At 26.4% G+C, this 19,104-nt stretch overlaps 1 protein-coding gene across 1 annotated transcript in view; it reads left to right on the forward strand.

The window, feature by feature from the left end:
- The window catches only part of LOC129614305 (serine/threonine-protein kinase D3), a 93,180-nt gene extending 75,801 nt beyond the window's left edge, over positions 1 to 17,379 (forward strand). The window contains exons 6-11 of the mRNA XM_055528852.1: positions 1,312 to 1,487; positions 10,161 to 11,199; positions 11,348 to 11,556; positions 11,625 to 11,970; positions 12,049 to 12,231; positions 14,967 to 17,379. Of these exons, the coding sequence (XP_055384827.1) occupies positions 1,312 to 1,487; positions 10,161 to 11,199; positions 11,348 to 11,556; positions 11,625 to 11,970; positions 12,049 to 12,231; positions 14,967 to 15,169 (2,156 nt within the window). The 3' untranslated portion in view covers positions 15,170 to 17,379. The remainder of the gene's footprint in view (positions 1 to 1,311; positions 1,488 to 10,160; positions 11,200 to 11,347; positions 11,557 to 11,624; positions 11,971 to 12,048; positions 12,232 to 14,966) is intronic.
- The last annotated feature ends 1,725 nt before the right edge of the window (positions 17,380 to 19,104 follow it).

Genomic DNA, 19,104 nt, shown 5'->3' on the forward strand with positions numbered 1-19,104 from the left:
AATTAAGTTTTAAGTTTCAGGTTAAAAAATGGAATCTTATACACATACAGCAATTTAATATCAAAATAAAATTTATTACATGCACACATGTAAATTTGATCTACATTTTATAATGCTTTCACATGAAGTGATTAAGTACAAGGATCATACTAAGAAAGGTCCAAGAATACTCGTATAATATTGAATGATTATATTATAACCTTAGGTTTGATTTCAAGTCTATAATTTGTACAAGGTTTCCCTTTTATAATAGAAATTGTAGAAACAGCTATTATACAATTTTATATAGAATGATATGATATTTTTTTAATATATTTTCATCTAAGATAGTGTGTGCCTTGGGCAAACATGAAAATAATATGTGCTATTATTTCTATATGTAAATATACATGTACACATATTCTAGGTAAAAACATTATACGTGAGTAGAATGCAAAATATTTTTTCCTAATATACAAAATACTGTTGTGTTATAAAAAGATGAAAAATTATGAAAACCCTAACAAAATATAAGTAATCTCTGGTAAAAATTTTGATTATCGAAATATGAGGTGTATAGATTTGTAAGTACATCACGTTGAATATATTATGTATGTGATGTACTTTATATACTTTGATTCGAATAATACTACATATATATGTTGTCTCTTGTTTTACAATCTTGTGGTATTTTTCGTTTTCCCACTAGAACAAACTTTAATAAATCAAATTATATGAACTCGATGATTTTGATCATTATCCTTTTTGCTTCCTTTCACCGCATTGCATACAATAAGGTCGGTCTATCTAAAATAGGAGATTTTTTTAATAGGAAAAATCTTCATTGAACATTAACATTACCAGTAGATCCAGGTCTCCTAGTAGTTCTGTAGATTAACGAATTTGTAGTACTTCGCTATAAAAAAAAATTAATATAATCAATAATTTCAAGTAATTTCATTCTCCGAATCAACGTATGTATGTATATCTCGAACAATTCATAATAGATTTAATTATTTTATCATGCAATTAAATTTATAAAATATATATTTCTATGTATTCTGTACTGAAAATGTGATGTAAAATCCGGTTTGGCTGGGTCCTGCTCGGTAGATTTCAAATTTTGCCTACGTAAAAGTGAAAATTGCACCCATATAGTTCTGTCGTCTTTATTAATAGTAAATTGCAGCAATCCATTTAATTGGATCAATTTACCTATCCAAACAAAATCTTTTAGGAATATTATACGAATATATTTGAATTTTCTATGTAAACTAAAAAATTTTAAAATCTTATTTTAGTGTTTATTATCTTTAATTTTCTTAATTGCAGGTTGCGGCCAAAATTATCACAAACGATGTGTTGTTAAAATACCTAATAATTGTAACCAAAGAAATGAATCGAGACGTTCATCTACACTTCAACCACCGCGAAGTCCATCAGGTGGATCAGCAACATCATTAATATCAGTTGATGATCAACAACAGCAAAATAATGGTTCATCATTGGTAAGGAAGATGCAACAATTAATGAACGATGTTAGACATTAAGATATTTACGAAATTACGAATTCAAAAAAAAATTGGTGCTTTATTAAGCAATAAGCAATAAAAAACAAAATTTAGTTATAACGGTACTTAAAAGAGACAATAATGAAATTTTATCCATTTACACCAATTAAGTATAAGAATTTTATTATTAATTTTATTCACACAAATTTCTTTTTCATGACTAATGAATGTTGTAATGTCTTTTATTCATTGAAGGCAAATTTAAAATTTTGTAGTAATTAAATGAGTTTGCTTATATTTAATTTGAAGTTGAAAATTATAGTTGCGATAATTATGATATGATCCTTCTTAAACATTCGCATTTTCTTAATAGAGCTTCAGTTTTTCTTTTCCGTACACAATATACTTAAACTTGCCAACTATACTTTATTTTACAGATTCTATCGCACTTCGTAATAAATTTTTTATTTTAATTTATTTAAATTTTTTTAAATAAATTAAATTTTTGTTATATTTTTTTTTTTAAATTGCTTTTGTAATTTAATTTCTGGGTTCAGATAATTAGAAATTTACTCCCAAAGGAATTTAATTTGTTTTTCAATTTTTTGTTTCCCTGCAGTTGTAAAAAGAATTAAACGCGTATAGGACGTCGTGGATACAATAATCATTCTGTAACACTCAATTTAAAATTAGAATATTAAAAATCATAGAAATAGACTTAAATTTATTATTTTAACAATTTCTTTCATCAAGCTAAAATTATTCATCAAATAAAAAACTTTCTTCAGAAAAATATTTTAAGTTTGTAATGGAATGAAAGTGGTTTTTATCAAGATTGAAGGTATCTGATTTATTATTATTATTTTCAATAACAAAGTTTAACTGTTAATACAAACGTGACGAAAAAATATCAAAATAAAATTTTAATTTTACCAATTGCTGCTCTAATTTTTTCAATAAATTTATAATATGTTTTCCCAACTTAGAAGCATTCATAAATCGTTTTAGAGTCGAAGAAATCTCCTCTGACGATGTTTACGATCCTAGAAATATCAATAAGGCCCTAACATATGATAAACAAAAATTATTTCCAATGTAGTGGTTAGAAAACTTTTTTGCCCATGGAACTCCTTTGTCATAATCCCCTATTTATAACCATGTCAGAGTAAGAAATAAGGTCATGCTAAAGTTTAATACCAACTCGGCTCAAAATTCTTCCATCCAAACGATAGGTACATTTAATTATAGAAAACTACGAGAAAAATCTAATACATGACTTTTGCCAATGCTCAGTTCTAAACCATTACTGCGACAGCACAAATTAAAACTGTTCAAGTTCATGAAAAACGTAAAGCAATCATTCTCAGAAAAAACTGCCTTACTAAGTGGTGTAATACATTAGAAGACGTAATTGTAGTAACTATTCAAAATTATTTTGTATAACGAAATTGATTGGTTTATGGTCCCGAATATTTTTTGTTAATTTATTTCTAAAATTTTGTGCACACTTTTGCAAACTCATATTTTTGATAATGCAAAAACATTGATAAACATTCATTAGTCGTGGTCGAATCAATTTATAGTTGATAGGGTCAATGGTGGTTTGGGTTACCTTTTATTTTTTTCTTAAAGAATTTTACGTAAATATACATACATATGTATATTTATTATATTGTTATATACACAAACATGTACTTAATTTTAAAAATGCTAAAACTCTAATGTATGATGAGATCTGGTATTATAATTTTTATTATATACAAATATAATATACGTCAAAAAATTTTACACTCATTTTATGTTCTTATATAACACTTATTTTTTATTTTTTTTTTTCAAATTTGTATTTTGTTATTATTATTTTATGATATTATTGTAAATTATTTTATATTGAATAAAATAATAAAACATTTTGGAATCAAAAACAAACAGTTTTCTTTTAATTAATTTTTTTATTTTTTTTTTGTTATTTTAAATTTGCGAATTAAAAATTTAAACCAGATCCCATCATATCCATGTTATCCCGATTTCAAATAATACTCCAAGCAGTTAGCAAATATTTTGTTATTTTTGAATACGAACACTAATTTCCAGGACGTTGAAATAATTTGCAATAAACGGACCTATTTCCTTGTTTTCTTTAATTTTTAAGATAAAACGTGTAATGAGATTAAAATTTTTAACTTGGAGTTCATAACAAAATTGTTATATTATTTGTTATTGAAACGTAGAACTTCTTTTTAAGAAATATATGAGTCCAAAAGCATATTAAATAACTACCTGAACCACTATAAAAAAAGGAACGAAGATTTCTTTCAAAAGCCTTATATACGATTAAAATACAATTTTCTAAAGCGTATTCTTCTTTTCTAAAGCCAACCGATTCCTTTCAAGAAATTAAATTAATCTCCGGCGAGAATATTCTAAATGGATCTTAAGTTGGATTTTTAATAGAATTTGCTTTCTCATTTATATCTAAGAATACTAAATTAAAAATGTCATATACTAATCATTAACAAATTAATAAGCATAATGAAAGCATTTTTAATTACTAATTTTAATTACCTTTTTCAACGATAACAATTTTAATTTTTGGAGGAAATCTACTGTAAAATTTTTGGGAAATAAATTATGTATTAAAAAACAAGAGAAAAAAAAGTTGGATCAAACCAATGGTTTGTATTGTAGCACTTTTCCATTCAACAAGTGCAAATACTGCTTTTAAAAACAATCTGTATGTACCTACTACACTATTAAGATTATTTTCATTCATATACGAAACTATTTCTAAGATTGCATATATTTAGGATGAATGATTTATGCACTCTTTGAAATAAAGAAAAAATTAATTTAAAGAGGGGTTAACATAATGCTCGATTTTAAGGGTTTATTGTGTGAGTTAGGAAAAATAATTATGTTTTTCAATGGTATGGAATTTAGCGTTAGCTTTTTGCCTTTATAGAAATTTGAAAAATCTTGCGGTTTCGATAATGTAAGGTGCCAAATATTTAAATTTTACAAATTTCATGAGGTTATAACTTGATAGGGGGTGGAGGTGGAAAAAAATTTTCTTCTAACGAAATGAACTATATATTAGTGTTTTAAAGCTGTTAAAATTTCAGACTTTTACAACCTAGAGTCTAGAAGATAAACGGCATCAAAAACGGGTTTTAAATAACCCGTTGTAGAAGAAGCCACTCACTATATTTCTGCGTTTGCAAAATTTGAAAAATGCTTATAATTTCTTTGCAATACATACCATTTTTAGGGTTTTAGGGGGGTATAACTTTTGTAGGAGGGGAGGTAGGTAAAAATTTTTGTCTTAAGGAAATAATTTTGTAGTAAAGATCTATGCACATACATATATAATTTAATCTTTCTATCTTCAAAGGTGTAGAAGTTTTGTAAACAGACACACAGACAAACGGAAGTACTGACGAGCGGACGGACAAAGTGAAACTAATAAGCACTTTTTTTTCAAAAACTTTTTTGGAAAGATCTAAAAAGGAACAAAAACAATTAACTGATTCTTTAAGTTCTTCAATATCCTTATAAAATTCCAAATTCAATAAGTTTTAATAATAATAACGTGCTGTAATGTCTTATTATTCAGATCAACAATAAAGATGAAAAGAAAATAATAATTAATTTTCATACTTGATATGTTAATCTTATGTCATTAATTTAACACAACAATTATATACCTTTAACTTTTTAAAACTTATTAATTCATTATAAAATATTATGCTCAAAAATGTCAAAAACTCTATAAAGGATAATCATAAAAGGCACGTATTAAAATATTCAGAGTGTGTTATTTAAGGCTTTAAAGAAATGTAAAAAAATATTTTTTGTTCCTGTGTATACATAGGATAGAAATAATTCTATGTATTTGTTTTTTTACAAAAAATGAAGTTTGTATCCGAACAAATTTGAGACAATTGCTCATTATTCAATATTCGCCTGAGAACAGTTTCTTAGCCAAAAAGCTCCACAAACAAGAAGAATAATCCTATAAAACAAAGTTTCATGTAAAATGTTGGCATGGCCATACCATTTCATTCGCATAGCTAAAAAATTTATTAGGTTTCATGTAGAACAAAGCATCTTATCCTACAGTTTTCAATTCTCGATTTCATAAACTCGCCTATAGTCAAAGTGGAAACAGAAGAGGGTTGAGCAGTACATACATTTTCTCATGTGAATGTAGCATTTGAAAACTTGCTAATGATTTGATGTTGATTTTGCAATATTACGTACAAATTGGTATTAGGTCAGCTGTTTGTTTTATTTAAAAATCCTATAAATAAGCTCTTGGTGGCACAATAAGCGAATGTTTAGTTCGTCTACGGTTGCCTTTGACTAAATTAAAATACCCTTCAGCAGAATTAATATCATATAAGAGTAATTAATATTATATATGTAGGAATTTAAAAATTATTTTAATGGAATAACCTGTATGAAAACAACCTGTGCATGTAGAAATAGTCATTTGACATGCTTTGTTTTACTAATGAGCTTCTAATTTTGTAAAAAGGGGGAAAAATTAATTAATGACTACACATCAAATATTTTCTTTCAATTAGGAGTGAATTTTGTATATAGAGTACATTGAATTTATGAATGGTACATAAACAGTTGAAAATATATAGGCACCTTTGTTTATACGAAAATATTTCGTATAAAGTTCCTCAAACATTTTACTTAAGGAATTTTAATTTCAATTGAAGGTATTTTTATTTGTGCGTGGAAGAGCCTAAAAATTAAGAATTATAAAATAAAGCTTGTTTTAAATGTTTTGGCACTCTTACAAAATACTTCTACTAAAAAACATTTCATTATTAATTGCAGAATCCAAAAATTTTTTGAATGCGCGAAATTAAGGAAAGTCTTGAATATTTATTTTGATTTTGATTACTTTGAACAGCTAATATTTGATCGAAAGGGAAGGTACGTAAAAGTTTAAAGTAAGACTTTTAAAACAAGGATTTTTTTAACAAAATCTAAAATGCTTAACTTTCGTGAAGGGTTTATTAATTTTCGTATAAAGTTGGAATCACGTGAAGGACTCGTCTGCTTTATATGTACATAATATTTATGTATATGAACATTTATATGTATATAGTTATATACACGGTGGATTTTGCGTTTATTTCATCTCATCGGTTAACTCCCGATAAACTGACCACCAAAATTTCAGAAATTGTCTCTTTTTTTCCAAAGACAAGGTTTGCAGGTCTGCAAGACAAAAATTTCTTTTTAAAACCAAGACAATTAAAGTGAAAGTGATCCCTTTGAAAATATTCGAATTATATTATATTTAATAATGGTGGCTCTCTTATTTAAAATATTCAGAATTTATCAAGTACCAATGGCATTGTAAAAAAATATTTCTGCTAAGTCTTGTTAATATTAAAACATTGTCATATTCTTTTCTGTAATTTTAGAAGAAACAAAGAAAAATTTTTAGAGAATTTCAATTTAATTTATGAATTCTAATATGCTTTTTTCTTCAACTGAGAACTTCCTGTACAATTTTACAATTTTACTTTTGGGAATATGCAAATTTAAAAATTGTTGGAAACAGAGCGTGAGTATAACAATAAAGGACATGTATTTAAAGTTAAATGCTTTTATTTTTAAGACGCCTTTTTATTTAAATTTTGCTAAATTATTTTTTATAACTATCTAAGAAATACGTGGCACAAACAATTTATCTGTAGATATGTAAAAATTCAAAATTTGTGTATTGTGCCTTCATAAACCTGCAAAAATTTAAAAACGAAGTCTACTTTATATTTTATAAAGAGAATGTTACATGAAACTGTAATTTATAGATGTTCTATCTCAATTACTTTAAATCAAGTAACTAAAATTACAAACGTATCGTCTTCATACGTGTTGTTACCCAGAATATTAAAACTCTCAGACAAGATTAGTATAATTGAAAAATTAAAACACTGTAATTTAAAGAACCACTGTAAGAATGAGATTTTAAAATTACGAAGTAATTACGGTTTTATGAGAGCAATAAGATTACAATATTATTTTTAATTATACACGGCTAAACAAATTGAAGAAAAATTAAAATAATTGATTGCGTAGATTTTATGCGAGTGTTCGTTCAGACTCAGGGCCAGACTCGCGTAAAACCTACGAGGGACGGAGCAAATATAACGGGACTGGACGAAATATTGAAGATTAGTATCGGAGATCTAAATAGATTCCTCAACAGAGCCTGGTAGCTTAGATAGGCTACCAGTAATCGTACGCTCAATGACGACTTGGTGCGATCACGGGGTAGTGGTAGCAAAAACATACATTTGTGCCTATTGCTACGTTAACCAACCAAATTTTTTGCGTAGATAAATAAAATCTGAAAAATTACCAAATTATAAAAAGTTTAATACAGCAAAAAGTAGTATGAGTTTTGTTATTTTTTAAATTTTCCTGTGTTATATTCTCCTTAACTTTTTAGCTTAACAATCCGGCTAGGAGTTTATTATGACCTGCGCTTTTTTAAATCAAGCGAAATAAAAGCGTCTCTATAAGAATCAACATGTCTGTTCCTTTTTGTGAGATCTAGGTTAAAAATGTTTTTGTGGATAATTTATAAAAAATATTGATAGAACATTCAAGAAAGTTCAATCATACAGATTTTTGATCCTAATCCAAGAATATCTGATATTTTTAGATTTGATATTCAAGACTTCATCTTATCAAGTTATAATTTTTTATATTGCTAATAATGCTACATAAATTTGTATCACACTAAATGCTAAGGATCTTTTAAAATTTTTAAAATTTCGTTATTGTAATGAAAACAAAAAATTGAAAGTATCGACTCGATACAATCAAGAAACTATCGTGGTATTTTTTATAATAATTTATTTGACACTCCAATAATATTTGCATCCCTTTTTGATACAAGGTATTAAATTATTGTAAAACTTTTGTTTAATACGGAATCGTCATTTTCACTGATGACAAGAATTTTATAGTAAGTTTTTAAAATTATAGTTGTATGCAAATAATATTAAATTCTAACTATGAGTTTAATTTTAACATCAATTTAAAATCTAAGAGCATTTTCATTTAAAATAACTTTTATTTCAATTAAAATTCTTAGAAATCTTGCTTACCTATTTATGTAAATTCAATATTAATTTAATTCTCAAGGTAAGTAAAATCGTTGAGGAAAATTTTTAATGGAAATTTTTTTTTGTCCTTTTTTCTTCATAAATTTTCTACTTTTCATATTGAAAACATGAATGAATACTTCTTTTTTCTTTTGAAATGGTAGAGGAAAAAATAAAATTATATCATGATAACTGAAAAAATGTAAGAATACTCTGCAGTTTGAATATTTTTGTAATCTTATGACAATAAAATGTAAAAGGAATGCTAACAATTTTTAGTTTCCGGGTTTTACAACTTAATATACTTTTTCGTCTGACGTTACAGTCAGTCTAATTGCAGTGGAATAAGAAGAGATGAATGATTTATCAAAACAAAGTCCCTTTTCGGCATCTCTATCTACTTTCACTTTCTACGTTACTAAAACTTATATACATAGTTGGTTTTTTCAAGTTACGAAATTCTAAGTGATAAATTTTCCCTACTTAGATTTGATGATTATTGCATAAAAGATCCAAACTGAACCTAAATAATACATTTTACGTTCTAAATTTATATTCACCCCTCCTATAATAGTCTTAGCTTTGAATATTTAGTTAATTTCTTCTTATGTTAAAAAAAAAACTGGCCAGACAATTGTTTCCTTAGTTCTGATGCCATCCGCAAATTTTTTAATTAAAGAAAAGAGGACCGTCAAAACGCTAATAAAAATTCGTTAATTTTTGTTCTTTAGCTTGAAAAACTGTATTAAAGCTGAAAATATCTTATTATTTGCAATGCAAACGTTTAAAGCAGCCGTTATCTTGAAATAGAAAGAATTTTAATGCTTCTATCTTTCTGAATTGAAAAGAGTTTTTTTTCCACTTTTCCATTACTTTGAATTTAATGTTCAAATGAAAGATTTTTTTTTGAAAGAATTTTGTATTTGTTTGTCTAGAGTACCTAAGCTAAAAATTCCGTTTAGTTCCATTTTCTATTCATTTACTTATAAACTATGTACGAATAATTTCGTTCACGGTTTCAATATTTTTTAGTCCATTATACTTAATTCTTTAAATGGGTTTTGGATTCCTGAATTCTCGCAAGTTTTATTAAATTGGAATTACAAAGGAAATGAAAATTTACTAGTCTAATACTTTTTCACTTATCGATAATTTCAAAACATTGGACGTAATGATGACTCTGGAAAATAATGCTTCAGTCAGTGTTATTACTCATTATACACCAATTATTAATACTAGCAAAACCATAGAACCTATAATAGTTTAACAATAAAATAAAAATGAAAATATAAATACTTCGTCTCGTCGGCATTGCTTATATAAATAATATACAATTAAAAGAAATGTTTTAAAGTAGTCGTCACCTCTCTGCTCTTTTATAATCTTTTTTTCAGATGTTACCATTATTAATTAACTAGATGAATATTATGACAATTAAAACTTCATAATTAAAAAATTTTTTTTAATTATTGAAAAATTGAAAGTAATAAAAAAATTAATAATGAAATATTTTCGATATTTTTTATTTTAGCAAGTTCCAAATAATCGAAATTCTCGTTCATCATCAATTGGTAGTCATCGAAGTGGAAGTAGCATAACTAATAATTATGGACCATCACCTGGCCGATATCGTATACCACATACATTCATGGTTCATACTTACGGAATTCCAACTGTATGCCAATATTGTAAAAAATTATTACGAGGTCTATTCAAACAAGGTGTTCAATGTAAAGATTGTCAATATAATGCACATAAAAAATGTATTGATAAAGTACCACAAGATTGTTCTGGTGAAAGTCAAATTAATTTGATGGACATGATTAACGATAGCAATACGAATCAAAGTGAACGTGATGCATTCTTTAAAGATGAATTCGATGATAGTGATTTTGATGACAATCCTGGCTCCTTAGGTTTTACAAATTATCAAAAAAACCAACAACAGAAATCAAGATATCGTCATAATCAACATATGAACGGTGGAGGTAGTCATGGTCAAACGAATTTATTCGGTGTTGGAAATATACCCGATTCTTTATTAAATGACAAATCATCGCCAATCGGAGGTAACACGCCAACTTCAGCTGTTATAGGTGATACAAACTCAGAACAATCAAGCTCATCATCATCACCAAGTGCTAATATACCATTAATGAGAATCGTACAATCAGTGAAACATACAAAAAAACGGGGTGGTCAAGCATTAAAAGAAGGGTGGTTAGTACATTACACTAATTTGGACAAAACAGTGAAACGTTATTTCTGGCGTTTAGATTCAAAAGCTATCACACTTTTTATGTCAGAGCAAGGCAGCAAATATCATAAGGAGATTCCATTAAGTGACATAATATCCATTAGCGCAAATAAAGATTTGACATCGGAAAAAAATTATTGTTTTGAAATTCGTACAGCTAATGTTGATTATTTTGTGGGTCAGGATCCGTTGGTGGGTTGTAATAAAGATGAACCTGTGCGACTTCCTCCTCCAGACAGTGGAATTGGAACAGATATAGCGAAAAGTTGGGAAACAACAATTAGACAAGCTTATATGCATGTAACAAATACTCGTAAGTTATAATATTTCAAAATCCATGTTGGTAGATAAATTTTTTATACGAGGTTACTGAATGTGTACTAAATGCATCGATAACTTCATAGCACATATTTCTTAAATAAAAATCAAAATATAAAAATCAATAATTAATTATTTTTTAGAATGTTGTGAATCAGAAGAAAATGTTCAAGATATGGGTCAACTCTACCAAATTTTCCCTGACGAAGTTCTCGGTTCTGGACAATTCGGAGTTGTATATGGTGGAATACATAAAAAATCAAATAGAGAAGTTGCAATTAAAGTCATAGATAAATTACGATTTCCAACAAAACAAGAAGCACAACTTAAGAATGAGGTGGCTATATTGCAGGTAAGTTAATCAATTCAAATTATATTTTGAATAAAAAGCTTATATATTTATATTTGAATTTCTTTTAGAATATTTCTCATTGTGGGGTTGTAAACTTGGAACGTATGTTCGAAACACCTGAACGGATATTTGTTGTAATGGAAAAATTAAAAGGTGATATGTTGGAAATGATTTTGTCTAGTGAACGAGGTAGACTGAGTGAACGTGTAACAAAATTTTTGATTACACAAATTTTAATAGCACTAAAACATTTGCATAGCAAAAATATTGTTCATTGTGACTTAAAACCTGAAAATGTTTTACTATCATCGGATTCTGAGTTTCCTCAAGTAAAATTATGTGATTTTGGATATGCTAGAATTATTGGTGAAAAATCATTCCGAAGGTCTGTTGTTGGGACTCCTGCATATTTAGGTATTGCTGAAATATAGGAAGCATTATATTATTTTATTCAAATAAAATATTGAATATTCTTTTTATTTTTTGTTTTAGCTCCCGAAGTTTTACGAAATAAAGGTTACAATCGCTCTCTGGATATGTGGAGTGTTGGAGTCATTATTTATGTTAGTCTAAGTGGTACTTTCCCATTTAACGAAGAAGAAGATATTAATGATCAAATTCAGAATGCTGCATTTATGTATCCGCCAAATCCTTGGAAGGAAATTTCATCTAATGGTAAAAATACTAAGAATTTTATTAATTCATTAATAGCTCGTACATATAAATGATTTTTGGAAACCATCGTACAAACGTACATTTAAAAATTTTAAACAGGCTGCATTGAATTTTAAAAAAAGTTAAAAAATACTAAAAAAAAAGGGAACATTTTCTAATATTCAAAACTTAGTAATTAAGTTTTACTTCTAAAGTCTCTCTTTATTTACTATGTATGTTTGTTCGTTCACTTGTTTGTATACAAAATATTCCTAATATTAAAGTAGGCGCATTCATTTTAAATTACATATTGAGGAATTTTGACTTCACAATAGATTTATGTATATTCGAAGTCGTACAGTTTTCAATTCACAAATTTAAAATTACTTTTTTTTGTATTGTTCTTTAAATGTAATTTTCGTCTTAGCCAAAGTCCACATTTTGCAAATTTAAGTTTACTTTTGAAAGTTTGGATAAAAGTTCTTTGTTTCGTTCGTTCTGTTTATCTGTGCATCTGTTTCTATTATAATCAAATGGCATAGCCAGACGTTGCAATCAATTTTCTCTTACTTAAATGATAACTTGAAAGGGTCTGAAATCATTAAATAATTAATAAATAATTTTCCATCTTTATTTCCAAGTTCAATCAATCAGTAAAACTTCAATGTTTTACCTATTTTTGTTCCAAAATTATAAGCTTTTCTAAACTTATATACAAGCAAAAGACTAACTATTAGTCTTATACCATCACTAAATATATTTATTTACCTTACGCACTTAACCATTAAATTCATAAACTACTATGAAATGCTTTCTTCTAATTATTTTACTCCAAAAAGTATGCAATATTTTCAATTTTCATAATATTATTGAAAAAATTTAAATAAAAGTAAAGTAAGCTGTAATTAGTAATTTAGCTATTCTATCTAATTTCAGTTCATACTTCATGAACTTAATGATAAACTTTAATTCCTATAAAAGGCAATTTAAGTATTTTTTTGTAATTATTGCAAGAAAACTATTATTCTTATTTCAATTTCATTATTTTCTATTATTTTCTTTTAATGTTATCTCAATAATTGTACTATGAAACCATGTCAATAGTTATACCAAGATGTGAATAATTTTACATTTTGGCATTCCTACTAATAAGCTTAGTTTTTAATATTTTTATATAACATGTTTGACAAATTTAAGTATATGATTGTGAAAGAAGAATGTTCAATTTATATTTTACTCATGCTCAAATTGTTATAATTCTGCATATACAAGTTTTATGACGGATTATGCTTAAGGGCGTCAATGATTGTACCCGTTACGCTAGGTATATTTACTTATTAGAAGTAAATAGACGCTATGTATATTTACTTATTCAATTTTATTTTAACCAGATTTAAGCTATATTTAATAAAATGTTGCAAAATAAGTCAATTTATCCATGACATATTGGAAAAATCTGATGTGGTCAGCACATAACCGACCGCATTGTGTATTGTCTAGTTAAATGAAAGTGTTACAGAATATTATAAAAATGTCTGTTAAATACTTCTTTCCAATTTTTAAGACATTAGTAAGCTTATAGTTAACATACTTAGAAAAATGTAAATTTGGCTCTTAGTAGAGTTTCGCTTTGTGCTACCCGAATTCCCTGAAATGCTCGCCAGTTAGTTTCGGTAACAACCAGAACTCAAATATCAAATTTCAAGAAATTCCATCAATTTGTTCTGTGGATATGGTGAAAAATGTAAAATCGGCCCGTAAATCAGTTCTCGAGCCCTGATCTTTCCAAAAAAGTTATATGTTCATTGCTTTAATATGAGGAATTCATATATTAAATTTCAATGAAATCGGTTGATTATTTCTCTTTATATACATAAAAGTGTATATTTGGCCCGTAGTAAACGCCCAGTTGCTGATGCCTGATTTCTTCCAAAAGTTAGGAATTTTTGTGTATGATTGAGCAAAGCTTATATATGAAATTTCAAGTAAATCGGTTGAATACTTTCTTCAAAATGGTGAAAAATGTAAAATCGGCCCGCAAATCCGTTTTCGAGCCCTGATCTTTCCAAAAAATTTATATGTTCATTGTTTTAATACGAGGAGTTCATATATTAAATTTCAATGAAATCGGTTGATTATTTCTCTTTATATACACAAAAAAGTATATTTGGCCCGTAGTAAACGTCTAGTTGCCGATGCCTGATTTCTTCCAAAACATACGAATTTTTGCGGACGGTCGAGCTGAGCTTATATATAAAATTTCAAATAAGTCGGTTGAATATTTTTTTCAAAATGTTCAAAAATGTAAAACAGGCCCGCTAAAAAGTGCAGCTCCCGAGGCCTGATATATACCAAAAGTTGATCGATCCGTGCCATGGTGGAAACAAACTTACATATAAAATTTCATCAAAATCGGTTCAGCCGAACTTGAGATACACGCGTACACACACAGACCGACAGACCGACAGACCGACAGACGGACAGACCGACAGACCGACAGACCGACAGACCGACAGACCGACAGGTTGCTAAAAATAGTTTATTTACACTTCCGTACTATGGAGAAGTACGTTCCCACCGAAAACTCGATATGCAAAATTTGTTGCCATCACATAACCTACCTATTGTTTACACAATACGGTCGGTAAAAATTATACAAAAATGTGAAATCTACTATATTAATATAAGAGTCTAAGATATTTTATATTTTATGTTTTGAATTTAACTAAAATTTTTTATTTTCTGTTTATTTTTAGCAATTGATTTAATTAACAATTTATTACAAGTAAAACAACGAAAACGTTATACTGTAGATAAAAGTTTACAACATTATTGGTTACAAGACAAACAAACATATTTTGATTTAAGAGCACTAGAATCACAAGTTGGAATACGTTATTTAACACATGAAGCAGATGATATTCGATGGGCAAATACATCTTGTCAAGATGGACTTTGACCAATACCAAATGTTGATAAAATAAAAAAAGATGAATGCACATGCCGTCGTAACAGTAGTAGCGAAAAAAATGTTTCAGAAATAAAAGAAACCACAATAACAACAGCAACAACTACAGTAAAAACTGGTAATAATCCAACTGGAAGAGAATGTCGAAGTAGTAGTTTACCAGAAGCAACGCCAAAATATGAAGCGATTAGTGGTAAAGCATTTAAATGGGTTCGCGGTAGATTATGTCGAAATAATTAAATTATTAAAATTATTAATTTAAGATCTTAAAACAAACAAAAAAACAACCAACTCTAAGCACTTTTATTTTTAAATTATAAAAGAACATTTTTTAGTTTTGTAATTTCTTAATTCTTGTTTTGTATAATTTAAAAATATTAAAAGTAAACTTAGTACACAAAAAACAGAAACAAAATAAATTAATATTGTTGAAATTTAACAAAAAAGGAAAATTAGTTTAAATATAAGGAAATTTAGAGAAAAATTATTTTAAATAAAAATTAAAAAAAAAACTTTAAAGGAAGGCCTAATTAAATTTTACTGAAATTTAATATATGTATGTATATATATAAAAAACATATTTAAAATACAAAAAGAAACTACTCTTTACACAAAAATTATATAATTTAAGTAATTAAAATATTAGATTAAATAAAGTATTGTATTAAAATGACATTTTATATTAAATATATAAGGAAAAGGATAAAGACACTGTTTTAAGCCTCATGTTTTGTAGGTAGATTCCATAAATTCATTTATATTTTTAATTAAGAGAAACAAAAATTGTAATTCAATTGATTTAAAACTGAAAAAGGCATAGCTACTAAAAAGTCATGATGTAAACGGTTTTCATCAATGGAAATGCATCCATTACTTTATTTTTTCTATTTGTGTTTTATGTAAAAATACGCTGCTTGTTCTAAATTTTTAAAAGGATTTTATTCAAACATTATAAACTATAGATTATTAAAAAATTTGTAACTATACACACAATACTATAGACTCTATAGGATTTTAGAGGTGATGTAAACCTCAAGAAAAAATCAAAGTTTACCAATTATAAAATGCAGGTTGTATTATGATAATCGATATTGTTTATTAAACTTTTGAACAATTTTTAATTTTGCTCCTAATGTTTAATTCTTATTTAATTGAATTAAAAATGTTTTAAGTTGTTTTTAGGTCAATATCATAGATATAGCAACTTGACAAATCAGATAATATGTTGGGAACAAAAATCGGCTATTCATAATTCAATTTTTAAGTTCTTAGTCTTTTTAATAATTGAAAAATAAACTTTATTTTTAATTTATTCATGTAAGGTTTTCTATTAAAAACTTCTCATATAAATAAATAATTTAAAAGCGAAATTATTTAAAAAAATTTTTTTTTTTTTCAAATCAATTCCAGTCTTTCAATATCACTTTTTAGTCAAGAGAATCGACCAGGCTATAATAATTTTTTTATAAATAAAACAATTTTTAAATTACTTTTTTATTTTTTTTACAACCATTCTAGTAATCTACAAATGTTCTCATTTTCAACATTTAAACAGGTTTCACTATCAAAAGCATTCAAGTAGTTAAAAATTGTACCTAATTATATTTATTATACTTGTCTAAAAGATTTAAGTAATAAGAGCAGGATCCTTCATATTTAAGTTTTAATTTTCTAAAATTAGACGCAAATGAAAGAAACGGTCAGAAAATGTAAAGTCTAATGAAAAACTGAAACTGAAATGCAGAAATTCAGAAACATTAAAAAAAAACAACTTTCCTTTCGGAAGAAACACTATTTTGCAAAAAAATTTTTGGTTATTAGGATTTATCTTTAAATGTTGCATTAGGTGCCAATCAAAGTATAAATGACTCTAAATTATAAATCTTAGTAATTTTTAGGGTGAATTTAATTTAAGTTTTTCACTCGTCTCATTTTACATACAATTAGGGAAGTTATATGACGGCATTAAATTTTAAATTTTGAATTGTTGACGGAAATGCGCGATACAAATTGGATATACTTGCTATAATGAAAATTTATAATTGAGTTTAATATTTTAATGACGTAAGAGATTAATCAAATTTCGACTTGTTAGATTTCAGCAATAGAACTTTTACTATATGAAATTATTTTATGTTTTTAGCTATTTTAAAGAAAGAAAATATTTCAGAGGCTTGATTTGGTTTTTAGGAAACCAAAAATTCATTTAAAAAGACATTCCGAAAACGCACATTCTAGCTGGTTGTGTGATGATCAAATCTGATTTATTTCTTATTTACTATGCGGAAGGTATTCGGAGGTGTGTATATGTATGGCAGTAATATCGTTGGCACAACTTAATCATAATGACCAAAATTTTATTAATATCATTTTTAAATATTGCGTACTATCACAAGTAATTTACAATATTATTCGATATAAATTCTTTCAACAGACATTACACAATATTAAAATTGCTCATCCATTACAATAGATTTAAGGTAAAAATAAAAAACACCCTGTAAAAATTTTAAATATTTTTAATGTATACCAAATTAAATAAAAAATTCAACTGAAATCTGATAACTATAAAAAATTTTGTAAATAAAATGTTTTCAACTTTTTATAATATTCCTAATATTTAAGTATATTTAATTCGAAATAAATTAAAAGATATTTCAAAATTATGAAGTTGAAAATGATACCACTGAAGGATTGAAAATTACAAAAGACATAAAATTATTATTAATCATAAAAACAAAAGAAATAATAAATAAATAAAGCTATTTAATATTTTATTAGAAATATACAAATTAAATGAAATTTTGATGTGTATTTGAAATTGAAGAAAAACTATTTATAATGTAAAAATAAAATTTAAAATCAATGTACACTGCCCTAGCTAGTGTAAATTAATATGTACTTGCAATATAATCATATACTAACTAACCAGGGCGGTAGTATGTATATTAAAACTAACAAATATTTAAAAGCAAAATGCTAGCTACATTTAGTTAGAAATTCAAATTTGAAAAACATTAATTTAATAAATTTATATAGTAATCGCATATAAATTTCGACATAAAACTGTAATGTACATACATATTTAGTCTGAATAACATAATGGTATATAGGGTTCGAAATGTAACGAATTCGTTCTTGTTGCTTACGTAATTTTAAAACACTAATTTGGATTTGCGCGATTTTTAGATTTTGGCATTAAACTCGTGTTGTAACTTTTTCTGTTATATAAAATATTCATAAAGTAAAACTAATTTAACAAGTTTTTCCATTTAATAATTTTTCTATAAAAATTAGTCCTTAATATTCTTGCCGTAATACATCAGAATAAGCTAGTCAAAGATTTAATTTCATTAGAACTCCAAAAATTATTCGAATTGAGTTTAGAAATTCAATCTGTTATTCAAATTTTTCAAACTCGATTTTGTTGATTATTTTCCAAATTGTAATTCTGACTCTAAAATTTTTAATTATGAATTTGTTGACTTAGTCATAATATAATTCATAAATTTTTGTTATTGTTAGTTAGAAAGATAAAGTTTAATCTTCAAATACAAATTATTTCCACAGATTTTGTGGGAAAGTATCAACTCAAAACGTTCTCTCTGTATGTAAAAATTAGTAGAACACAAGAATACAATATTTTTCCTAATACTAGCCAATATTCATAGAATAATAGCTAATTGAAACAAAATTATAAGATTTATTACAAGGCTCTGTGTTGCGTAATGTCAAGCATCTTTAGGTGGTTAAATTCCAGAAATAGCAAGAAATATTTTCCGAAAGTCTTATAAAAAAGTAAAATTTACCAACGATTTATGAAAATTGATTTTAATGCAAAATAAATGTTTAATGCGAAATTTTTAAATATTTTGGAAAAATCTTTTATCTTGCTTACTTCGTTTCAACAAATAATCTAAATAAAT

The sequence above is a fragment of the Condylostylus longicornis genome, unplaced genomic scaffold, assembly GCF_029603195.1.
Source record: "Condylostylus longicornis isolate FDR11 unplaced genomic scaffold, ASM2960319v2 ptg000004l, whole genome shotgun sequence".
Taxonomy (NCBI): Eukaryota; Metazoa; Arthropoda; class Insecta; order Diptera; family Dolichopodidae; genus Condylostylus; species Condylostylus longicornis.